Here is a 25,737-nt window from a genome sequence, read left to right on the forward strand (position 1 = left end):
ACCTCTTTGTCGAGGCAGCCCTCAGAGGGCCTTGTCTGGGAGAGCAGAGCTTTCCTTTGGCAAGAAAGTAATGTTCGCACCCTCTGTCCCTTACACCCTGCAGCCTGTCAGCAGGTGCAGTGGTGAGAACTCCTACTTGGGGCTGAATAAACACTTTCCATGTACTAACACAGATGTCCGCGGAGGGAGGCGCTGTTTGACAGACCAGGAAACTGAGGCACGGGGTAGTGAAGGAAATTCCCCAAGGCCACATTGAGTGTGTTGCACAGCTGGGACTCAGGCCCAGAGGCCAGCCCCAGACCCTCTGACCCAGGCACTCTTCAGCCTGGGTCCAGCAGAGGCAGCACTGTTCCCCCTGGTGTGTATCTCCTGTAACTAACACATTTCTTGACTCACTCCAGCTGGCAGGGTTTACCTTTGCTTGCCTCACAATGTATCTCGAGGGCCTTGGCCAGCATCCAGACCAGAGGAGATGCTAGTGATATCTGTGGAATGGATGCAGAGTGAAGGAATGGGCCACGGTGCTGAGCAATGGGGAGGCCTCCCTGAGGAGGCCTCCAGGGAGAGTCTGCAGACCCCAGGCTTGAATTCAGGCCGAGGGGGTTGGGGGGGGCTGTGAGGTGGCACTGGGGGATCTGAAAACCCAGAATTCATGTCTGCAGTACTGCGTAGCAGCCATGGTGACGTTTTCTTCCTCATCTGGAAATGGGAGATTATGATAGCCTTCCTGCCCCCAGGGTCACAGGCACTGCATGGCCAGGGTGTAATACATCACAGACTATTCTGGGTACAGGTGGGGGCACTGGGCCTCCCAGGTGGGCAGGTCCTATTTGGATGAAAGGCCAAGGTCATTTTTTGGAAGAGCACAGGAATCTTTGTTGAGACCCCATAGTCCCACAGAACTTGTTGGTGGGCAAGTGCAAACTATTTGATCGATGCTCTCCCATCATTTTCCCTCTATACCCCTTCTCCCCCCCCTCCCCCGCCAAGTTCTGCCCTTGGAGGCCACAGAAAAAACTGCTGACCAGCCTTGATCACCGCCTCAGTGTTTCAGCCCTCTGCTGTCATTTGACTCTGAGACCTTGATCAGCTGCAGAGATGTTCCTGGCTCACATCCACCAGCCAGGCTGGACAGCACTCGCCTTTCCTCTCTGCTTCGAAGATAACCGTGTGTAACCAGCAGGCTTTCACCCCAATGTCAGACAGGCCCACTGTTTACCTTCCATACATTTCACTTTAACAGGAAATGCCAAAGGGCTACTCCCTAGAAACTAACCTTTTGTGAGTGCCTATTGGGTGCTCTTTCTGCCTTCTAGCTGGTGATTGCACACATTTCTCAAAATCACACTGGGAGGGAGCTGTAATCCTCAAGCTGCCTAGGCAGAGTCAGGATTGGAACTCCATCCTGTGTAAGCCCAAAATCTATCTGCCTGTACTCCCCCTTCTCTGGATCCCTGCTCCTCGGCTTGAGCGCCAGTGGTAGCATCGCCACAGATCCACAGTGGTCCTTGTGACAAATACCGGCCCCTGCCTGCTCTGTGCTGAAAGCTGTGACCCATGATGCATGTCCACATCGAGTTCGCCGATGAGTCAGTTCTGAGCAGTCTGCAGCCCCATCGTACAAATAGGAAACACTGGAGATTCAGAGAGAAATGTATCCTGAGGTGCAGCAAATGCACAGAGCCCCTTGCTCTGCAATTCCGCACTTGGGGATTGAAACACCAGGAACAGGGGAACACTGTAATGTGGTCCATTGTAACAAATGTCCCACTCTGCTTGGGGCTACTGACCATGGGGGAGGCCGTGTGTCTTAGGGGTGGCAGGGAGTGTATGGAAAATCTCTACTTTCCACTCAGTTTTGCTGTGAATCTAAAACTCTAAACAATAGTCTATTTTTAAAAAATCAAGCAGGTACACAATGTTTTGTTGATTCTTGAGCCACCACCAGCTGTTTGTGTGCACGCATGCACACACACACACACACACACACACACTCTGATGTGTGGGGAGGAGGGACCCAGCTCCACACAGTGCCCCTTCCTGGGCTGGATTATCTGTGGGCTTGTCTTTTCCAGGTGTCCTTGCAGGCCTATATGGGGATGATTTGGAACCCAACCCAGGGGTGGATAGTGCCTGTGGGAACTGGAGGGAGGAGTAGTTGCAGTTAGGTGACCAGTAGAGGCTAAGAGGATGGCAGATCTGTCCAGGGCTTTTCCAGGGAATGAACTGGTAGGAGGAAGAAGTCAGGGAAGTGGTAACATTCTTCAATCCCCATTTCCTGGGACAGCATGTGCTCAGGAGAGGCTGGCTTCGCCACTGCAGGGGCATTGCAAAATTCAGGTTCAGTTGAATCAGTGTTCAGTGTTCTCTGGAAAAGTACATTTTGCTCAGGAGCCAAGTAAAACTGAAGATTCTGCAGCCGGCACTGAAGTTGAATGCTGTGACTCACCCCGAGTGGGAGGGGGGAGCGGGGTGGAGGACCAAGCTCAAGGCAGACTGTTCCTCACGTGGGCCCCAACTCCCTCTGGTGCCAGGCCCCTCGGTCAGCTCAAGGCCCTACCTGGGAGAGAGTGTGTGCCATGGGCAGCATCCTCACATGTGCCAGATGATGCCTTCATCAGGGTTCAGACAGCCCTCGCTGTTGAGAAGTTTCTGTCCCTAAGACGCCATGGATAAAATGAATCACTGTGGAAGTCAGATTTCCTTATTGACCTGCATTATTGGTTTAGAGATGACTTCTGTCTTAGCTCAACTGAGTCCTTGGTAGATAACAGGTCCAAAATGCTGAATATTTAAGGGCATCTGGGTGTTGTGGACAGAGCCCTAGACAGGGATCACAGGTAGTTCCCACTTGTGACAGGAGGCATTTTGGTGTAGCTTCTGGGACCTCGGTTTTTCTACGAGCTTTGCTGAGTCCCTGGAAGTGTCAAGCATTGCCAGTCCCTTTCAACACCAGGTCCAGTCTCAGCCATAGCAGCCTGCACATCACTGGAATGATTCTTGAGCCAGAACTTCACGTGGGGACGCCCTGATCTTAAAGTTCTAAAACTTTCTCTCCTGCCTGTTCTGACAGAAATGCTTCAAGATTTAAGTCCATGTTCAAAAAATTATAGCCCCAAGCCCAATCTGACCTATACAAGTATTTTTCTTTGATTTACATATTGTTTTCTTTCTAAAAAACCTCATTGCCATCATTTTTGAATTGGTAATTTTGCATAAGATCCCAGATTTCTGGTTTTCCCTGACTCTGCTACCTTGTTCCACTGAGGATAAGCTGGGGACTTTTGGCCTCTAAATGAGTTGTGGCCCCTCTGGTTTGCCACAGGCCCCACCCAATTCACTTCTGTCATTTCCGTACCTTCCCAGCCCCAGCTGATTTTTTTCCTGCTTGGGAGCGTGTTCTCGCAGAGGCACATGATGCCTGTTGTGTCTCATTTGGTGATGTGAGTAGCTAGGTGGCTGTTGTCTGGGCCCCTTCATTCATTTGGGACACCTGGTATTTCCTGGCACTTTTTTCAGAGGGAAAGATGTTTTCTATAGAGTAAATATTCCCTGGTGAATTGTTTTTATATTTCTTGTCTTCTCATGTGGGTTTTATTTAAAGCAAGGATGGGGAGATAAGAGGGGGTTTTCAGACATGCCAAGGATTAGAGTATAGTACAGGTTGAGGCAGGTGTTAGAATTATGGGGTGGGGAGAAAGTCCCTTTCTCTGCCCGCTCTCAGAGCCTCCTCCTTCTTGCCTGCAAGGGGGCTTACCTGGGCAGTCTAATTGCTGATGGGTGGCTAGGAAGCTCATCTGTACATCTCAGGGGAGCTCTTCGGCTCAAGAAAGGCCCCCACAGCCTTCTGTGACTTGGTGTTTCTCTTGTTGCTTAAAGAGGATGCTTCTTACTTAAGGTTGCAGTGTCAGGCACTGGGGAGTCCACGATGCATAAGACCTGCCCTTGAGGAGGAGTTCACAGTTTTGAGGGAGGATACTGAGAGTGTTAATGTGACAGTGGATAGTGCTATCATTCATGATTACAGTTTGTGCATGTTTAATAACAACACACCATGTGCCAGATGATGACAGAGAGAAGCTCTGGGGATGATTGGAGATGGCTTCTCAGAGAGAGGGAAGTGGAAGCTGAATTTTAAAGAATTCCCTGGGACCTCTGACCTCACCCTTCACCTCCTGCTCCAGCTGTTTCAACTTCCTTGCAGTTCCGAGAACTTACCAGATATGCTCCTGGCCTCATGTTGCTCCTGGGCACTGCAGCACGGGGACTTTGTGTTAAGACAGATGAGGATGCAGATTCCAGTTTTGCCACGTGCTAATTAAGCCACCTTGGACTTCCGGAGTCGTGAACCTCTGGCAGCAGTTGCTTTGCCTTCCACCCTTCCTTCCCAGCCTCATTTCTGCTGGTCTTTCTGGACTCAGGGTGTCACTACTCCCACCCACACGATGGACTACTATTCAGCAATCAAAAAAGATGAACTCATGCCAGTCACAGCAACATGATGGAGCTAGAAGGAATTATGCTCAGTGAAATAAGCCAGAAGGGATCAGGAAAAAATATAATAATAATCACAATAAGTAAATAAACAAAAGTAACAGGCAACTGTAAATCAGAGACATTCTGCAAGGGAGGGGGAGGTAGAGGAATCAAAACAGGGAAGGGAAGAACACAAGGGACTATGGTGATGATTCACCAATGAATTGGTGGTGGAAATTTTACGGGGAAAACACCTGAAATGAGAAAGCATACAAGCAAACGTTGTATAAAAATGAACAATGATGTTTTATGTATATATACATATATATACATATATAAAAGCTAGTTTATGGGAGGTAAATATCCTCTCTCACTCCTCTGACACCAGGTCCATCTCCAGCTTTTGGTTTATTATGCTTTCCTTGCCCTGAAAAACTCTTAAAATCTGAGTTCTATCCTCACCTTTTATGCCCAAGCTGAGCCAGAACTCAGCCCTGACTTTTCAAGGTAGCTGAGAATGTTGTCTGAAAAGTGATCCTGTAGCATGGATCCTATAGCATGGAAGCACCTGGGCAGGTGCAGGTGGGAGTCGAGGGGCACCTTCCACAGGTATCTTGGTATGGCTTCCTCCCCCACCCCCAACATTATCCTAAACTTCACCAATAGTTTCTTCCTTTTAAATCTCTATTGAAGGCCGTGCCCTGGCGGAAAGCCACAGGGATGAGAATCCAAGCCCCGGAATAGCTCCTGCCTGTCAGCGCTTAAATGCCGTCTGTATTTTTATCTGATGATGGGTCACTTCTGAAAAACCCCCACTCGCGTTCTGCCCCTCTAAGAATACATTTCCATTTATAGCGTCTGCACTCAGGATGTTGTTGTGTCCTGGTGTGGGGCCGTCAGCAGCGTCCTGTTTCCAGTGATTTGGAAACATGTCGGGGGCCCTTGCCATGCCCCGGCCCTCACTCCCTGTGGCCTTGACAGTGGGAAGTCTGACTCCTTGCCAAGGCTGAGACAGCAGCCCTTTCCTCTTTCTGTGAGAACATGACCTCATTGGACCATCTGAGCGGGGGAGGCTAACAGGAGAGGGGACTGCTCGCTGTCCTGCTCTGTTCTGTCAGCGCCTTGGGTGGCACCGCACTGCAGTTCTGGAATATCGTTGGACCCTTTCTCCTTCACTCACTCACCAAGTGCCCCCTGACCCTTTGCCGGTGCCAGCCTCTGCAGGGGCTTGGGAGGACAGTGCTGAACACAGACTGCCAAAGAACCTAGGGGCCAGTGTGGAGCTGTGAGGAGGCCACAGAGAGTCAATGTGCAGCCTCTAAGGGAAGCTGACCGGGGTCCTAATCCTGAGCCTGCCTCTTGCTGGCTGTATGAGCTTAGCCTCCCTCTGTCTGTTTCCACATTTGTTGAAGATACAGACTTAATGTCATCGATAGGTTCTCTAAAACTGACAGTAAGCAAAGTGACATAAGGAAAGCAGATCCTCTGTTAACATATTTTGTTAATTTCATCCAAGATGGCCTTTTTCTCATCAACATTATAACAAAATGACATTATTTGACGACCTGTTGTGCCTCATGGGTGACGGATTCAGTGGGATAGAGTAGGTCAAGTTGGCTGCTAGGGCAGGGCCCCAGGAAATGCCAGAGTCTTTCCCCATCCCGCTATTGACCTGTAGTTAGTTACTCAGACTGGTACAAACCGGAAGTCTTAGAAACTGAATCTGGACTTGGATATAAATACATGGCTTGTCTTAGCAGTCCTAGCATGGGCAGGCATCACCTGAGCTATGATTTTTTGCAGTGTGGAGTCCTACCCTTCCCACCCCATCCTAGTGTAATTAATTTTACAGTAGAACTCTGAAATCTGCTCTTTAACCGGTTTCCCGAAAGCTTCTGAGGCAGTGGTCCCTGGACCACACTTTGAGAAATGCTGCCTCCCTCACCCATTCCATTCTGCGGAACTGCTTTGTGCCTGGAACTTTGATAGGTGCTGGGGATATAACTCAAGGCAGGCAGGTCCCTGCTTTCCTATAACTTATATTTTAATGGTGGAGTCAGGCAGTGAGCAAATAAACACCACATCACATATGATCAGGTAACAAAGTACTATGAAGAAAAGGGTAGTAAAGGTTAAGGAGGTCGAGAATAATGTTTCAGTTGGTGGTCAGATCAAGCCTCCCTGAGGAGGTGACATCTGAATCAAGACCTAAATGAAATGAGGGAGCAAATCAGGAAGATAACTATGGGGAGAACATTCCAGATAGAACAGCAGGCCAAAGAGCCTGAGGTGGGAGCAACCTTTTCAGCTGTTCCAGGAACAGATCACATGAGCATATAGGACTGTAAGGCAAATGCCCCCACTCTTCCGTGTGTAAGCTTTGGATTCTGCTCTCCCACGCGAGACTGACAGTAGCTGCTTATTAGGCCTGAGTCCACCCATGGTTGAGGCTTGAGGGACCTGTGTCACTGTCCTTTGAACAGGTTAAGAGGCTTCCACAAAGCAAGAGCAACTTTTTACCAATTTCTGCTTCCTGTCACTAGAGTGCTTAATACTGGCATTTGCCACTGTTGGAAAAATCCTAAATTCTGAAGTTAAGTAAAGTCCAGGCCAGTGAGGCCTCCATCTTTTTGCCACTTAATCATATCATCTCAAACACTCTCCGAGAATTTCTTGAATGATTGTCCCCTTGATCAGCTGATTTTGCTTTCTTGCTCATTGTCATGGCCTCAGCTGCCAGCACAGCACTTCTCAACACTTCTCAGGCTTTTGGGAACCCAAGAGGGCCCAGCCAGGGACTTGGAAAGAATCAGGGGCCCTTGTCTCACTAACAAAAAATGCTGCTGCCCTGGGTGTTTCATGACCTTGAGGTTCCTCCTACCTCTGTGGTTTTGAGATTCTAAGAGCAGGCTTTTTGGGTTCTGTTCTGGAATGTCAAATGAGAGGGGCGGTGGGATGATGGTCCTGGGTACAGGGAAGCTCTTTGGGTGTTACTGTGTGAGCTGAAGGACCACAACCTCTTGTTGACTGACTCCTCTCTCTGGAATTAGGCACAGTAAATTGAGGCATCGATGAGATGATTGTGGAAGCTCAAAGAGAAGGGACTAAACACAGGCCCCTGGAGCCACCCCCGGATATCAGGGATAGAAGGAGTTTTTAAAAGGAGCAGACCAAAAGGGAGGATGCATGGTCATACTGGCAACAGACTAGGGAGTCAAGAAGGGGGGGACACAAAAATAGATGACTGGATGTGGTATATACACAAAGAAGATGTGGTATATACACAATGGAATACTATTCAGCAATCAAAAAAGATAAACTCATGCCGTTTGCAGCAACATGGATAGAGCTAGAAGGGATCATGCTCATCGAAATAAACCAGAAGGAAAAAGAAAAATATCGAATGGTTTGACTTATAGGAGGGTTATAGGGGAAACAAATAAGGGATCAGGAAAAATAATAAAAACAAAATTAGCAGGCAACCATATAAATCAGACACATTCTGTGAGGGAGGGAGAGGAAAAGGATTCAAAACGGGAAGAAGAGCACGAGGGACTATGGTGATGATGCACGGGTGAATTGGTGGTGGGAATTTTATGGGGAATACACAATGATATTAAAGATATAAATTAAAAAAATAAAAAAGAAGGAAGGGACAGTTAGCAGGTTCGGTACAGAGGAGACCTAAGGCACCTGGCCCTTAATGATTCTTGTGTGATCTTAGCTAGAGCAGCAGGAGAGAATGGGGGAGGCAGGCCGGCATCAGGAGCCAAATCAGGGTAAGGATACAATGGAAGGTAAAAATGAGATGTCCAAAGAGGGTTTTAGAGTAGTAGTATGAACTCGTAGATTGCTTAATGTACTTGGTATGTTTCAATCATGGCTATTATTGAATTTGTTTTCCAACAGGTTTATTGAAATGTAATTGTCATACAATAAGTTTCACATACTAAAGATATACAGCTTGATAAATTTGACATTATCTATACACCCATGAAGCCATCATCACCTTTAAGATAGTGAACATACCCATCACCTCTCAAAGTTTCCTTGTGTCCCTCCTTCCCAGGCACCCCATCATCTGCTACCACTCTCAATTAACCAGTCCCCTTGGATAGACATTTGAGGGTCTACAGTTATTGGCTATTACAGCTGGTCCTGGGGTGAATGGTCTTGTGCACATGACGTTTTATATTTTTACCTGGAATTTACTAAATGCTTTTAATGGACAAGAATGACTTACAGGAGATTCAGGAGCAAATCTGAACCAGCCCACCCACAGAAGTGGTAGACCCTGCAGCCTTCTCTGGCCTGTGCCAGGAATATATATGTCCACAGAGTCCAGGGAGGAGGGAGGCTGCTTTAGAAGGGACCTTCTAGAAACTCAGCGGTCATTCCTCCTCTACGTCTTTGGCCAGTCTTGGTAGCTTTTGTGGAAGAAAGTGAGGGGGGTGGTAGGACCCTATGGTCAGAATGGTTGTTCTGGGATGGGAAAGGTCACAGGTGGAGGTGATTGGCGTTGGAAGCTAGAGCCCTCCAAATGGGCACCGAGATTTGGGGTAAGAAGCACAGAGAATGGGCTAGAGAGAAAATGGTGCATGTTGTGAGTGCTGTGTGCACAGAGCATCACCCCACCCCACCCCTAAATTCAGTTCTCTTCTTCAGCTCCTGGCCCATCTCCCTGTTCCAGCACAAGTGACACAGAGGTTAGCAAATGTCCCTGAGCCAGACTACAGAGGTTCAAGTCCCAGCCCTGTATCTGGGGCAAGTAAAAGAGGATGAATGATGGTACCCATCGCACAGGGTGGACAAAGGAATGTGAGCCCAATGCTCAAACCCCCACTGTGGGGGCAGCCAGAGTCTTCTCCAGGATTGCTATTGTTATTCTCATTCCTCCCTCCAAGCTTCACCATCCTGACTGAAGACATGGAGGCAGACTTTCCTTCCTTTTGACAGAGCAGGTTGAATGTTAAGAAGAAATCAGGGAGCCATGAGAGTGATTCTGGGGCTCATTAGAACTGGCATTTGTGGGGTTCTCTCCCTGCCTGTGGCCAGCTGTGGTGTGGTCCTTTACCTCTGTGTGCCGTCCAACATGCACATACACGTGTATGCACGCACGCACACAACACACACCAGCGGTTCTCATTAAGGCGGAGGGAATGAGTAAGTGAACAAACAAGCGCATTTTTAATCCAACTCCCTGGCACTTGGCACTGAGGGCTCTGACAAGCTGGTGGGCAAGGCTGACCGGGCCAAAGAGCCAACTAAAAGCCTTGCTAGCTATTTTTGGGATGAATGACCCACCACTTCCAATGACTTGCTCCTAAATGGGGTCTAATTTCATTAAGCCTTGGAAACAGTGACATCACAAGCGCCTTGCCTGTAGCCACCCACATATGGCGAACCACAGAGCGAGCTGAGATTCGTCTTCAAGAGCAGGATAGAAATGAGGGCCCAGGCAGCCAAAGTTAAAATAGCAAAGCTGAGGCATTCTGCTATGAAAAGAAATTACCGAAGAAACCCATTAGTCAGAGGTTTCCAGCAGCAGTTTCCTTGCTTGGGAGCAGAAGACTTATGGGTGTTTATTTTGGGTGAGGCTGTGTAGCCACTTTTTGCCCCGCAGGCTCCATGCAGCCTGTAAAGTGAATTTCTGTTAAGTAAATCCTATAGTCTCACTTCTGATCAACGAAGTGGACATATGTTTTCTCTTAAGGTATCTATTTTGTCTTGAGATGCAATGAAGTTAGAGGTATGGCTTTGGCAGCCTTTTTATTAAAATAGTTCTACCTGTATTTATTGCACCATGAGAATAAGTCACAAATCCTGATGCCCTTTATCTTTTTCCTTTGGGTTCCTTTGTCCAGTTCTTTCCAAGCAAATCCTGCTTTCTCAGGGATAGAGCATAAAGGGAGAGGGGAAGCCTGCTTAAACCAGACTCCTGGTCTCTGTGGGGGCCATCAGAGCCATGGCTGTGACTTCACCCAGAGGGGAAAGGAGCTTCCCACAGGCCAAGTTTCTCTCTGCATGCAACAGGGTTCCTCAGCTTCAACACTGGATGTCTGGACTGGAATCCTTTGTTGTAGGGAGCTGTCCTATGATTTATAGGATGTTTATTATCATCCCTGATCTCTGCCCATAAGCTACCAGCCAATGGCATGCCCACCTCACAGTCTGACAGCCCCCAAATGTCTACAGACATTGTGGAATGTCCCCTGAGGGAAGGGGAGAGGGAAATCAGCCACTGAAAAGCCAGTGTGACTTTTCAAGAGCAGATGAGCGATACTAAGGATTTCACACATTTTCTGTTGGCCTGATTTTGTTGTAAATACTCTGATTTTAATATATACCTTGGATTGGGCAAGTCCCCCTCCCTTTCTTGGGGCATCCATTTTTCTCACCTGTAAAAGGAATGGGTTGGATGCAATGATCTCAGCATACTTTCTGGACCTGAAGGTGGAGAGTGTTGCAGGTAGGAGGTCCTTGTGGGGTCTCTTGAGTTTGGATCCCACCCCCACAGGTGGTAGGTAAATCCCTGGCCCACCTGGCTCATGTCCCTGCTCTCATTCTTCTGGCTCTTGGCATTCAGGTCGGTCTTTCTAAAGTCCAGTTGGTTGTTCTCTTGCTTCAACTTCAGCCCACTTTATCATTTTTTTTTTTAAGTGAAAATTTCTAGATAACCATTGAAAGACCCCCTGTGTACCCATCACCCTGCTTCCCCACATCCACTTCATCTTAATCTTATTTTTCTGTGATCAGATCTTTCAGGGGAAGATTCACTCAGTGACTCGTTCATTCAGATCAGTTTCCCAAGGGCCTGGACTGGGCAGGACTGCGCAGCAAGGGGGCCTAGGTCCTGCCCGTGAGAAATTCACAGTCTAGTGAGAGAACAGGGCAATCATAAAGAGTCCATCTTTAGCTTTCTCTTTGTGAGACTAAGCAATTCTCCTAACCTTTCTTCCTAAGAACTGCCCCTCTCCCCCAAATGGTCCCAATTTATCCCTACAAGCAGCGTGACTATATCTTAGGCCTGATTCAGATCCCGGCTACACTTTGTCAGTATGCAGACTTAGCCAAGTCACCAGCCTCTCTGAGCCTCATCTGTAAGTGGAATGACAATCCCCAATTCAGAGGCTAACCGAGAGAATTGGATGAGAAAATGACAGCCTGTTGTGACTTCAGCACACAGTAGGTGTACACTGAATGTCCTGTCCCCCTTCTCTGCTCTCCTTATCCTTTCTTCCACATTTTCCTGTGAGTGGTGTGGCCACAGCTAATCGCATCATCACAGTGAGGTACTGACTAATGTGAGCCAGAGGGGACGGCTCACTTCCTGGCCTGTCACATGCCTGGGGTTCTCACCAGCCTCCCAATGGCCCATTTTCTAAGTGACATTCACTGCTGACTCATTTGACTTGTGGTCAACCCTGAACCCAGGATCTTTTTCAGCTCTCCCTTTATTCCACCACCACTTCCCAGCTTAGATTTGTGGCTTGGGAATGGGATCATTATTAGAGAATATTCTGGGTTTTTTTATTATTTTTTTAAAAGATTTATTTTATTTATGCATACAAGAGCTGGGGTATAGGCCAGAGGTCAGAGGTGGGGGGATGGTGGTGAGAGGATTAACCGGAGACAGAGTGGGGAGCAGAACAGGTGGATCCATTGAAATACATTACTGAGGGGAGCAGCAGGCGAGACAGGACAGGCGAGACCCTTACTACAGTGGCTGCCGATAGCTTGATAGTGCTGACTTAACTCCTTCGCCACCAGGGAGGCCCCAAGAATATTCTGTTTAGATGGCCCTTCTCAAGGGTCCAAAAGATGCTTGACTGGCTGCTTCATGACGGCAAGGGTTTCATGATCTTTGTGTCCACCTTGACCATTTCCACTTACTCGCCATTTAGAACATTGCCTGACCATAGAGAGGTACTTAGTAGATACCTGTTGAGTGAATTAATTAGTATTTTAAACTAGACCCTGTCTGTAGGAAATTCCCACCTGCCCTTGGAAAGGCAATTAAGCAAAACCTTGAGGTGTCGATCTAACTTTCCGAATACTGAGCTCTAAATGGATTCCACAGGTCAGGGCCATGGTGGACCATGGCCTATGGACTCAGTCAGACTTGGGCATGACTCCCATCTCCGCTAATCATTGACTTGGTGACTTTGAGTAAGTTGCTTATAGCTGAGCCTTAGTCTTCTTCCTGAAAAAATGATACAAGTATTTGCCAGGTTATTGTGAGAATTAATGCATGACTAGATTATAATCTTGTGTGGTATCATCCACTCTTTCTAGACACCTACATCCTTTTGTGGCCATTCCCTTTTAATCCAGATTCTCTCTGTCCTTTGTTCCCTTTCCACCCCCAACAAAAACATACTCTGTGCGACCCCCAGCATACTCAGCAAGCATTTGTAAAGCCAGCACCTCAAATTGAGATGCCTACAGTGATCAGATATGCATGAAAGAAAATGCACTGGGTAGAATTTTAAGTGAAGCTCTCCTTTAAAAGTTTTTTTTCATTTCCATTAAATTAAAAAAAAAAAACTTTTCATTTTAGAATAATTTCAGACTTGTACCAAAAAAATTGTAAAAACCATCCAAAGACACCCAAGTTACCCCAGGTGTGAGCATCTTACACAACCATAAGACCATTATCAAAACCAGACAAATAACGCTCTAAAGAACTGGCTCCTAATCTCTATGTCTTATTCAGATCCCATCACTTGGCGTCCTTTTTTTGATTTATTTCTTTATATAGATTCATGACTTCCTATTTTATCCAATGGGTTATAATCTATTGCTGCGATTATATTAAGACTCACATTGTGTCTTCTTTGACTGGTGAGAATCCCTTTAAGCCAACTCCTTGCTCTTTTGACATATGCCCATCCTTCCTTGAAGACTCTCTTGTTTTCAGACCTAAGAAGATGTTCCAAGTTCATCTCCTATTTTCCCTGCCCAACCCTGGAGTTAGCCATTTCTGCAAGGAGCTCTGGTTCTTTGTGTGGATCTTTAACAGCTAGTTGCACTCATTGCTTTGTACTATCACTGTTCTTGGACCCTCTCTGTGGAAAGAGCTAGGAAATAGATGTATATATGATGTGTGGCTGCTGTAGTGCTAGCAAGGCACAGAGCAGGATCTCCATGATCCAGGCAGGTGGGTAAAGGAGAGTCCTGGAGCCCTCGGTGGCTTTTCAGGCTTTTATTAAGCTTTTATACCATATGTAGTGCGACAGGCAGGCAGGAGGGCCTGGGGGCCAGGAGGCTAGCAAGCCCCCTAACCCCCGGTGAATCTTCACTCTTTCTGGGCTCTCTGGCGTTCTCTCGTGATCTCTGCTTCTCCTTGGCTGCCCTTCTGGTTCTGTTCTCGTTCTCCTCTTGTTCTCATTCTGCTGGCGTCCCCATGACGCTGCCCTTGTAAGCCCAGTCTCAGCCCGTGTGCCCATCTGTGCATGCCCACACCCTACTCCAGGTGTCCACCATCAGGCATGAGTGTAGGACACAGGGATGTATTATTACTGCTAATGGCAGGAGGGCGGAAAAGCCTGGTAATTTTCACTTACCCTACAATGCAATACATGTACTTACACACAGATTTCAGCAGTTGTGTATGTTGAAAGTCTTGAATCCACACCAATACCTCCATTTCACTCTAATAATAAACCACAGGAGTTCTCCTTTTCCCTATTTATACCTCCCCCACATTAAGCCACTTGGCCCCCATTATCCTCACTATGTCCATATTCTATCAGTTCCCCAGTGTGTAACCATCTCCCCTTTTCTCTCTTCACCCTTGCTGAGTTCTGACACTCCCATGCCTCTGCTCTGTTCAGACATCACTTCCTGCAGGAAGCTTCACGGACTATCCCAGGCCAAGATCGCTGCCCTTCTTGGGTTCTTCCTGGAACCTCCAGTGAACCCCTAAAGTTAAAGGAATCAGTGTATCAGAATAAGGGGGGTGAGCGGGTACAATAGATGAGTCATGTGTGTGTCCTCCTCCCCCCATCACACTCCCAACCCATTTCTAGTGCCCTCAGGGCCCAAGCACAGGCAGGTGGGAACAGATCAGGCTGGAAAGTGGCATCTTTGAACTTGGCAGCTCACAGGAAGTTGTCTCCCCTGAGCTCTTAGGAAACAGCGCACAAGCACAACTCACGTGTAATTAGAGTAAGCACACAGGAGCCAAGTGTCAGATCTTACGAAAGATTTCCAAGCCATTGCATTGAGGCTTATGAGGGCTCACGTTTCCCAATCATGGCAGAGGAACCATAGGCCGCCTGTCACCCCCGAGCACTGGAGCAGCCAGCCTCTTCCCCAGGCCGTGTTCTACCAGAAAGCCTGGCAGCAGTGTGTGAACTTGGAGTTCTGTGGGTGGAACTCAGCTGCTTGGGTTGAGTGACGTTCCTTCACTGGAAGCCTAGTGTGTGAGAGGCCGTCCCTGTGAGTGCTCAGTGTCAGATCCACCACAGACATTTACTTCTCTGTATTCTTTCAACAGCCCAGCAGGTTCTAGTTGTAGTAGCCCCGTGTTTACAGATGAGGATGGCGAGGCTCAGAGAGGTGAAGTTGCTTGCAAGGAAAAGGACCAGCCATGATTTGAACTCAGGACAGTTTGACTCTGGGGCTGTGCTTCTGAAGCAGCTAGCCAGACTCATACCAAATCTGTCTGATTTCAGAACCCCGTATTCTTCCCTCTCACTTGACAACTTCCCTCTGCTCTAGAGGGTTCTATCTGCTGCCAGAGAGGAAACCCACACTGGGGTGTAGGGAGGAAGCCAGAGTCGTCAGGAGCTGATGCTGAGACTGGGCTCCAGGCAGGATTTTACGTTAAACCTCCTGCCTCGGAATTAAGAATCTTCAAGAAGCAGACTGCTGGAGCCTAGGAAGGGGGGAGTGGAAACAAGAGGAGGCAGTGGGGGCGGAAAGGGAAGGAGGGGGTGGAGAGGTGACTTCAGGCAACAATGCAGCCCCGTCATACAGCTCAGGAGAGAATGCATTTCCCTGTTCCCTCTAGCGTCAGAACCCGTGCTGCCTCAGTCCATTTCCCCCACAAATGCTTACTGAGTGCCTACTAAGCATTGTGCTGGGGTCTGGGGACATGGTGGGGTGCAAAACCTAAGTAGGTCCCTGCCCTCATAGAGGTTACATTCTGATTTGTGGGGGGCAACCAAGAAACAGCAAAGTGTGCTTCAGGTGGTCGTGTTTGTATAAGGTGTTAGGAACAGGGGTCCCATCAGAGGGGGTGTCCCTCAGGCCTCTTGCAGGACCTGATTCTGAAGAACCATCATTTGCCCACCTAGAGAGCACACCTGCACAATCCCACCTCCACCCCTGCCCCTGCCCCCGCTTCATTTCCCAGGACCCACCCTTCATGCCTACCTCACCCTGTCCCCTTTGCTCTCCACAGGTTTGACATCTACAGGAAGGTGCCCAAGGACCTTACGCAGCCAACGTACACTGGGGCCATTAGTGAGTAGCCACCCTTCTGGCTGTTGCCCCTCCCCCACCTTGTGCAGAACAGCTGGGCCTGGAGGAAAGAATGAAAGACGGGAGTAGGGAGGAAATGATGGCCCTCTTACCAGGCCCTTCATATGATTCCTCACTTTGTCTCTGTCCTCACCATAATCCTGCAAGGGGAAGGCGTTACCTAATTCTGGGAGGACATGTCAGACATCAATAGTAGCTGCCCCAGGGAGAGGAAGCAGGCTCAGGAGTGGGAGGGCGGCTGACTTTGCTCTTTATACCTTTCAGACCATTTGAGTTTTTGACATAAGCACGTCTTTACCCATCTAAAAAAAAAAAATCATCTCACCTAGATTTTGGTTTCTAAATTCAACAAAAGGACTTGGGGCTCCTTAGAGGAATGGCTGCATGTGGGGCTGAGACAGGAAGAGTACAGAACACTTTCTGGAACACTTTGTGCCAGAAAGCATAGAAAAAAGGATGGGGGCGTGTCAGCAGGACACAGGAGCCACCCTGAGAGAGACAAAGACCAACGCTGGGGAAACTTGAGTCACAAAAGGAATAATAGTATTATTGGCCTGGAGCCCAGAGAACTAAGAAAAAAGTCTACCCGTCTATACTGATAGAAATACATGGGGGAGAAGGGATGAATCTTCCTTCAGAAAAATTCCAGTTAATATATATGGATATGTCTTCTCCAGGAGCTTAATTCTCCTTTCCTGGTGTATGGGCTGGACCTAATGACTCATGTCAAGGAATAGAGAATGGAAGGGACAATAGTAACTTCACTGTGGAGAAACCCAGTGACAACTTAACCCAGTGACGGACATTAGTTAACCAACCAATGAGAAGCCCTGTGGATGCCACCACCCTCCAACAGGAGGTGACAAGAAGGGCACCTCACTTCCATGGGGTGGAAAATACCACAGCCCAGTGTCCTCATGAGAAGACATCAGATAACCCCCGTTATTTTTTAGATCGGGGGACATTCAGTGGGACACAGGACCAGCGCTCTGCAAAAATGGCAAAGGTCTTCAAAAATCGAGGCATAATCACAGATTTGGGACCAAATACATGACAACAATAGAGCGTCCTGATAGAGTCTGGGAACAGAAAAAGGGCCTTAGCAGGGAAATTGGGGAAGTTGAAGAGTCTGGAGAGTTAACAGTGTCATACATGATTGTACAATGTTGACTGGTTCATTTTGACATACACACTGTGGTTATGTAACGTGGGAGCATGAGGGACAGCCAGTGAAGGGTCCATGGGAACTCTGGACTATAGTTATAGTCCATTATTACACCACAATAAGATGTCTCCTCAAAACGAAACAAAAACCAAAAACGCCATGCAGACGGAAATACTTTATTCTCCTTTTCCAGGTGAGATAATGAGCTCCCTGGGTGAAGTGACTTATCTGAAGTTACATAGCTTGCGAAGGGTGGACCTCCCTGCACTTGCCTGGCCTCTCCAGAGCATCAGAGGTGTGGGAGAGGGAGGGACCCTGCCCACGGACTGTCCTCTGAGCAAAGTCCTGGGGCTGAAACATCAGAGTGGAGTCCATTGCTGCTCCCAGGGCAGGCCATTGTCAGGTAGGAGGTGACCTTGGGGATCCCTGCACCATAACAGGCCCTGCCCAGTTCTCCCTCCCTCCAGTGTGGCTCAGTGAAGCTGTGGGTGCCTGCTCCAGCCCTGGCTCTCTGCATCCCTGGGGAAGGGAACAGAGCAGCCAGGATAGAGAATGCAGGTCCTGCAAGCTCTGTCCCATCTGCGTGACCTTGGACAAGTCACTTCACCTCTCTGAGCATCCTGATGTGGGGATTAGGTGAGATTATGCCTGGCAAGCCTGGGATATGTGCTCAGTCATCAGCATGAACCACACTCCTCTTCTGCCTGAAACCCCACAGCCCATGATGATCTGTGACAACAGAAGCTGTGACACTTTGTGTCTTGATCCCCACAGAAAGAGTATTGAGGGGGCATGGAAGGAAAGGGGCTCTGGTTTGTCTGTTTGATTAGTTTATGAACTTGGCAAAAAAAATTCAAATGAAGCTTCCTGCCCCTTCCGACCACCAACAGCTCAAACCTCTTTTTCCCTGCCACCTCTCCCTTGTCAACTATGTTTAACAATCAGGTGTGTGTCCTTCTAGAGTTTTTAAAAATTACATTCAAGCTTTGATATATTGTTGCTTTAAGCACTCATGGAGCATACCACACCCCAATCTCCCTGCCCTTTTCTCCACTGACATATAAAAGGCCACCACCTTTGCTCCAGCTGTGTCATTCCATTACCCCGTTTATGTGACCAGCCCCCTGCGGGTGGATGTCCCAATTGTAGTTCATTGCTATTATAGACGTAATAGCAATGTCTGCCCTTTTTTATGTCCTTGTGTGGTGTCCTTGTAAGGCAGCGTCCCTAGAAGAGGAATGACTGTGTCATAGGGCATGTGCATTGTAAAATTAAGAAGGCAATGCTGAATGACCATCTGGGGACAAGTTCTAATTGCACACCTACCACAGTGCGTAAGACAGCCACATCTTGTCCACAACAGGAATGGTGTGAGGCTGGGGAAGCCTTTAGCTCCTGCATGATGAATGAATATTTATTCACCAGGTCTAGGGGCCAGGCCTCGTGCTCAGTGTTCAGTCTCTGTCTGAGGTACACATGTGTGGTCGAGCAGGCCAGGCAGATACAGACCATCTCATTGTGTCGTGATAAGTGCAACTCATCACTGCAGGAACTGGTGAGGCTGCTAAAGACTCAGGTCAGGATTTGAATTTTGCTCTTCTATTTAAGTGGCTGTGTGGCCTTGAACAAATTCCTTGGTTTCCTGGAATCTTGGGTTGAGTGCCCCGGTGCAGGCTGCACCAGGGTTCCCACTTGCCAGCCTTCTCCCGGGGTTACATTCCTATTCTACAATGCCTGAGTCAGTTTCAGAAGTCTGAAGTCAGGAAGTCTTAGTGTCCTGCCCAAACATGGATTGAAAAATCTTCATCCAGCCTTCAGTTTCAGAAGGTCTTTCTGGTTGAAACATTTCCTATCTGCCTTCATGTCTTGAATTCATTCATTCAGTAATATTCATTTCACTCCTTCTCTGAGCCAGGCTCCGAGCTACTAGACCTGGCAGCCACAGTGGCATTGAGGCACTGGCCTCCTGGTCTGGGGGAAGAGGTGGAAGGAACTGGCACAGAAGCATGTGAGATCAGGACTCCTGGGCACTTGAGCAGACTCTGTGCTTATTGTCTGCTTGCTGGGGTGACCAGCTTTGACCTAAGGCTTGAACAAAGCACACGGGTTTCAGAAAGAGGCCTTTCCAGGCCTAACTAGCTCCCCGCTCTCTATCTGGGTGGAATTAGAACTTTGGGGTCCATTTGCAGGGTTGGGGTGTAGAAGGTAGTTGAAAGACTTGGACTCATCTAAGTCAGCCTTGACCTTCCCAAGCACCTCCTATTGTGTGCCTGTTCTTCATTAAAGCATCCAGTAGGCTGTTGGGGCTTCGCATGGAGGGGTGAAAATAATTCTGAAACATGGCTGTGTGGGACACTGATTAAAGAAGTTTCAAGATTCCAGGTGAGGGGTGTTTTGCCCCTCAGTGGGCGGCACTATAACTGCAATTGGCATGTCCGTAGGGGAAGGGTGTGAGCTGGGAAATTTGGATTCATAGCTGACCTTCTGCAGTGGATGTGTTTAGCAGCAGAAGGGAATCCTCATTTGAAATTAATTTCTACTCCATAATGGCAAACCAAACAAGCATGGCCACTTGGTATAAACTGATGTGGCAACTGTTAAAAACAGATTGCTGAGTGAGCAAAGCACGGTGGGAAAGGAAGTATATATTGTGGTGCTTTTGCTTTGAGGAAAAGAAGGGTTTATATATCTACACTCATATATGTGAGGAAAGACACAGTAACGGTGGTGCCTCTGAGCAGGGGCTGTGGATCAGGAGGGAGACAGAGACTCACTCGGGATGCCTTTTTATACAGCTATTTTTCTTATTGTGTGCACTTGTTACCTCTTCCTGCCCACCAAGTAAAACCCTTCAATGTTATCGATATAACTTTTTCAAAATTTTCAAGAAGGAGAAGTAATTCTAGTTTTCCCCACATTGACTGTGGTTTTGGAGGCTTGGCGGAGACTCTGGGGATGACCCTGCTCCACCTTCCACTTGGAGCCCGAGTTTATTGGGCACTGACTCTGGATCATACAGACTCCAGTCCTGTCCCCTGCCCCTGTCCAGTGTGGGTCCTGGACAGTCGTTCTTCTCCCTGAACACAGGCTCTTCTCCCTCTCTGGTGGGAGTATGAAATCCTGGGATATCTATTAAAGTTCACCTAATGGGGCACACAGTAGGCACCCAGCAAACACTGCTTCTCTTTCCTCTTCACCCAGGATGCATCTTTGACTGTTTGTTGATAGATAATAATAGTGATAGCCACGATGGTACCTAACTGGTTTCAGCTAGAATCTCAAGAATGTAGCAGGACCAGCAAGTGGAACTGGGAGCTTTTTTTCTTTGCAGGAAACCAAGGATTAACTATTTTATCAAAGCATCTTCCCCAAATCACCAGAGCCTCCAAGGCCTCCCTGATATAAGTCCTAGTAATGTGCTAATGCTTGAGCCATTATTTCTTACCAGGTACATTTCAAGGCCCAAATCTCTATGGTACGAATCCTCAGACCAGCTCCAGAAGCTGGTACTATTACTGTTGCCATTTTACAGATGAGCAAACTAATGCAAAGAGAGGTTAAGTAACTTATCCAGAGACACATGGTGGGTGGAGCCCAGGGGAAGAGAGGCCAGCTCTACCTGAGGTGGAGAGGGAAGTTTCCCATCAGAAGGGACATTTGAATTGAGCCTACGGCTAGAAGGATGAGCGGGAGCTCACCATGCAGAGAGGATGACCAAGGAGGGAAGCTGAGGAAGGTCATTCCAGACAGAGGTATCATTTGCAGGGACAAAGGAACAGAAATGAGACAGATCCTTAGCAAACAGCATGTGGCTCCATGTGGCTGCGTGGTTGGATGTTGGAGGAGTACCAGAAAGTGAATCTGGAGATGAGTTGAGCCCAGATCCTGGGGTTACTTATTATGTCCTGTCCCAAGGAGTGACTCCAAGGTCCATGGGATGCAAATGCCAACATCATCAAGCAGACAAGAGAAATCTGAGCAAAGCAGGTCAACTCTGGGGCTGTGTTCTATGCTCTGCACTTCAGACCCATAGGGCCATTCTTCTCTTCCATAAAGAATTGCCCCTGCTCTTCAAGTGCAGCATTCAGTCTATTCAATGTCCGATTTCTAATGGAAACATGGGCAGTGTTAACGGTACCCCAGAGGATAGTGATAAACAGCAGCAGACACTCAGAAGCTGCGAAGCAGGCGGGAGTGGTGGGACCTTTGGCAAAATGGTGAGCTCAGACCCCACAGGGAACAAGGGCTTGTGTGTTCTGGGGAAGCCAGAAATCTTCTGGACATTTTTGTTGTGAAATCTTCAGATTGTTCAACATTGGCTCCACTTTTTATTTATCAGTTAAGCCCAACCATACATTTGTGGGAGCCTTTACTTTTGGCAAACCTCTGCATTAAAGAGCTTTCATAAAAGACAGATGGGCTGGTGCCCAGGAGGGTCTGCCCATGTAGTGGGCTGGGTCCAGGCAGGAAGGTCAAATCAGAACCAAAGGTGGTCTTGCTCTCTGGGAGTGGGACTCTTTCATTTCGAAGCCAAGAGTATGGGAGGGGCTTTCCAGGGTTGGGAGGGGCTTTCCAGGGTCTGGAGGGCCATTGCCCCCTCCATCTAAGCAGCTTTTCTCTGAGGGCAGAGAAGGGAAAGAGAGTGCCTGAATTCCCACCATCAGTGCCTTAACTGTCGATTTCTGTGTCCCTTCCAGTCTCTATCTGCTGCTGCCTCTTCATCCTCTTCCTCTTCCTCTCGGAGCTCACCGGATTCATAACGACAGAAGTGTAAGTTCCATGCCCCCAAAGGAGCATCCCAGAACTTTCCAGAACTCAAGATGAAAAGAGGGAGGGAATTTCAAAAGGAGAGAAAAGGAGAATGGATGGATGGATGGATGGATGGATGGATGGATGGATGGATGGATGGATGGATAGATGGATAACTTGGCTAAGTGCTCGGCCAGTGCTAGAGTAATAGTACAGAGAAGCAAGAAAATAGGGAAAGTAGAGAGAGGCAGAAATTGAGTGTTTTCTAAGAAGTCTGAGACTTAATTTTTACTGTATAGAATTTTAAATTCTAGAAATTACAGGCACATGTAAGCTAAAACATTCGCTTTAGTGATTTTGCTACCAATTAACTCAGAGTTAATACTCCCTTTTCATTTTCGGTTGCTTTTCCATCAGTATTTTCAGTGTGTCCATTCTTTGTCATTAACTTTATGTTTTTACATTTCAAATTAAAGTATGACTTTGAGCACCAAGGGCTGCTGACATCACAAAAAGGAAAAATAATTAAAAACGAGGAGAGTACCCCGAACCTTCCATCCCATATTTTCCAATCTGTAGCACCTGTCCCGTCGTGTTTGTGAAAAGGGTTTTAAAGTTAGAGCCTAAGTGAACGTGACTTTGTGACAGCCAAAAAGAAAAGTTTGGTCCTGTACTGTTGGGGGCCCTCCCCGGTCCCCGGTGAACAGCCGTCATCTGCTCATCTTTGCCGTTCCTTTGTTTGACCAGTGGGCTTTTTTCCTCTGAATCATCACAGGGTCATTTGATGTTAAAGCTGGGAGAATTCAGAGAAACGAGAGCCACTTCCTACTGAAGGGGGGCGAGGCCGCTGACATCAGAGCCTGGCCCTCCGCGGCCTCCCCTTCCCTTTCCTCAGGCCCACACTCCGGCAGTGTGGGCTTCCTGGCAGTAGCTGACGCAGAGTGAATCCATCCCTGATTCCTAGAATCATCTGAGCCCAGGGCAACCCAGTGAATACGCTGGGGTGTGTAACTAGAATGCCATTGGAATTATTCAGTCACGGCCTCATCGGACACCCCTCTGAGATGAAACTAGAGCCAGGAGCTTCCTGCCTTTGCCACCGCCCCAAGGCTTCCAAGCCTCTTCATTTCTGTGTTTACAACCCCCAAAGTCATCTCCGGGCTTGGCCACCTACTCCTGTATTCAACACTGGAATTTTCTTTTTCACTCATGGAATTTCTTGGTTTCCTTTGCTCTTCTCTCAGCCACAAGGCAATAGGAAACTAAAAACATAGCTGCTTAGCCCAAGATGGGCCTAGCGGTTATATAAACATTAATATAGGACACATATAATCTTCAAAAAGCCCTGGAATGTAGTAGTCTCCTCTTTAAGAAGAGGAAACTGAGGCAAAGAGAGGCATGGGGTCACATTCATGCAGTTAAGAGATGGCTCCTGAGGTCTGCTGTCCTAGCATCTCGTTCACTTGTTTCTTGGATGTAGCTTCCTGTGTCCATTGGTACAAGAGAGTTTGCCTTCCCTGTCCCTCTGATCCTGTTGTTAACCCTGCTGATACCGGGTTAACATTGCTGGTGCGGGGGGTATCATGGCACAGTGGTGGAAGAGAGCCCTGGGCAAGGCATCAGCAGCCCAGACCCAAGCCCAGCCCTCTGCTGGATTACTGCTTTGCTCTGTGATCCCGGGCAAGTTGCCAAACTTCTCTGGCTCTCAGTATTGCCAACCAAACAAGGGAGAGGGAGGGCAGATCAAAATCAAAACTCTCTTCTAGGTCTGGGAAGCTTGATAACTACAAGACATGATTCCCTGACTACTCAAGGGTCACAGAAGGGACTTCAAGCCCCCCCTCAACCCCCAGCCCCTAATGGGGATCTCTCTCAGAGTCCAGTGTCTCCCTGCCCTGTGCACATTTAAGCCATTGGGCTTCTCAGTTGTCACTGGGAAAGGTAGGTAGAACGGCAAGAGATTGGGCCCCGCTGGCATTATAAAAGACTACTGTGTGCCAGGCTCCTCCTCTGGGCTGCACCTCCTTCCCTGGGAGAGATGCTGCTGTGCAGGCTCCAAATTTTCTGAGCAAGTTGAGAAGGGTACACATGTGTACCCCTGCAACTAGGCAGCCCCAGCTGTGTCCCAAGTACTAGCAAGTGCAAAGGCCCCAAGACAGGAATTATCTGGTATGTATGTGAAAAGCACCTAGCAAGTTGGTGTGGCTAGAGCCAAGTGAGCTATCAGGAAAAGGTAGAATCGAGTCTGGCTAGGCCAGTACTCTACAGTATATTAATCAGAACTCTCCTTGGTTCGGAGACCCCAAAGTCAGGAACGGAGTATGCCTTACTGCTATGTGGTTCCAGGCTCAGAGAAGCAATAGACACATTAATGTATTAATTAGGGAGAAGGGCTCTGAGTTAAAAAAAAAAAAAAAAACAAAGCAGGGGAAGAGAGAAAGTCAGTGGTATTTTGTGAGGCTTAAAACAAGTTTGTTTTCCTGCAAGGTACTTAACATAGCACCTAATGTACTTTAATATCACTAGATCTTATCTTTTCATGCATTTCATACTCATTTCCCAGCTAACACTACAAAGGCTGTAAGGCAGCTCAGCACCTGGCTTGTGATAAGGGCTCCTTGAGTGTTAATTTCCTTGTCCTCTCCCTTGAGCTAAGACCTGACCTCCTATGACATTGTGGGGCAGCTTATTAAACCTTAGTCAGCAGGGCAAATGAGGGGAGGGGGGCGGAGGGGGAGGTGGTGCTGAAGCAGTGGGCCCAGGCAGGTAGGTCTGGACGTCATTAGAGCTTGTGACCCGAGCAGGTCACACACACCTGCCATGTGCCTGTAGTGCCCCGAAAGCCACTCCAGCAGGCTTGGACAGCTCCCTGTTTCCGTTTACCCAGGGCAGGGCTCCTTCCTTTCCCAAGAGCACAGCTTGTTCCTGCTGCTCTGCCCCCTCCCCTTCTCCAGGCTTTGCCCAGCTCCTGGGAGCATTGTGGACACTCTGGTCCCTCACAGTCCTAATGGAGTGTTTGCCTGGCATCCAGCCCCATGCTCAGTAAGCACTTCTCCCTTTGGTGTGAATGCCTGGAGGAAGGGTGGGGAGGCAAAGATGAGAAAAGAGGCCTGTGCAGAGCCCAGGGCAGAGCTCCATCTGCTACCATGTAGTGACCCTAACACCCCCACTCTGCTGCCATGTGACCCTGATGCAGGAGTGGGACTGCACAGGAAAATCCAGCTGAAAAAGCATAGCTTTTTCGGGGTCTCCGAAGAAGCTTCTCTGACCCTAGGGAAGCCCTCACACTTCAGGAAGAACCCAAGGTCACAGCTCACCCTCCCTGGCAGTTTATTGACCACAGCAAGTGAGGACCCCCCCCCCACCGCCCCCAGAGATTATAACCCCTGGAAATGAGGTCACTGCTGATTGGGTCAGCGCAGCGCCACACCGGCCTGTGGTTGTCAGTGATTTCAGATGTTGTTCTACCCAGCCTGGTGGGGAGGGAGGCCTATTGGCTTGGGTGGTTGGACTCCAACCTGGGCTCTGGACAGGCCATTAATTATTCTTGGAAGAGTGGCCCACAGGGTGCTCAGAGGCTCTGTGTTTCCAGGAGAGCAGCCCCCCTCCTTGGAGAATTCAGCAGCAGAACATTCTAGCCTTTCACTTCCCTAGCACTGGCTGCTCTTAATTAGTAACCTGATGAGGATTTCTAATAAGAAAATATAGTAGCTAGAACTATCCATTGATAATTGGTAGCGTAAAGCAACATGTTATACTTTCCAGTCGTGGTTCATAGTAAGCAACCAGGAGCTAGCCTCCCCCACCCCTCCCATCCTGGGCAGCACTGATCACTTATCACTTATTTGTCACAAAAC

At 48.2% G+C, this 25,737-nt stretch overlaps 1 protein-coding gene across 1 annotated transcript in view; it reads left to right on the forward strand.

The window, feature by feature from the left end:
- Positions 1-25,737, forward strand: part of ERGIC1 (endoplasmic reticulum-golgi intermediate compartment 1) — a gene marked incomplete at both ends in the record, with an annotated part of 107,472 nt that overhangs the window by 34,135 nt on the left and 47,600 nt on the right. Inside the window, 2 exons of the mRNA XM_084242366.1 lie at positions 15,839-15,948; positions 21,829-21,901. Coding sequence (XP_084098492.1) covers positions 15,839-15,948; positions 21,829-21,901 — 183 coding nt within the window. The remainder of the gene's footprint in view (positions 1-15,838; positions 15,949-21,828; positions 21,902-25,737) is intronic.

The sequence above is a fragment of the Talpa europaea genome (assembly GCF_964194135.1).
Source record: "Talpa europaea genome assembly, chromosome: 9".
NCBI classification, from domain to species: domain Eukaryota; kingdom Metazoa; phylum Chordata; class Mammalia; order Eulipotyphla; family Talpidae; genus Talpa; species Talpa europaea.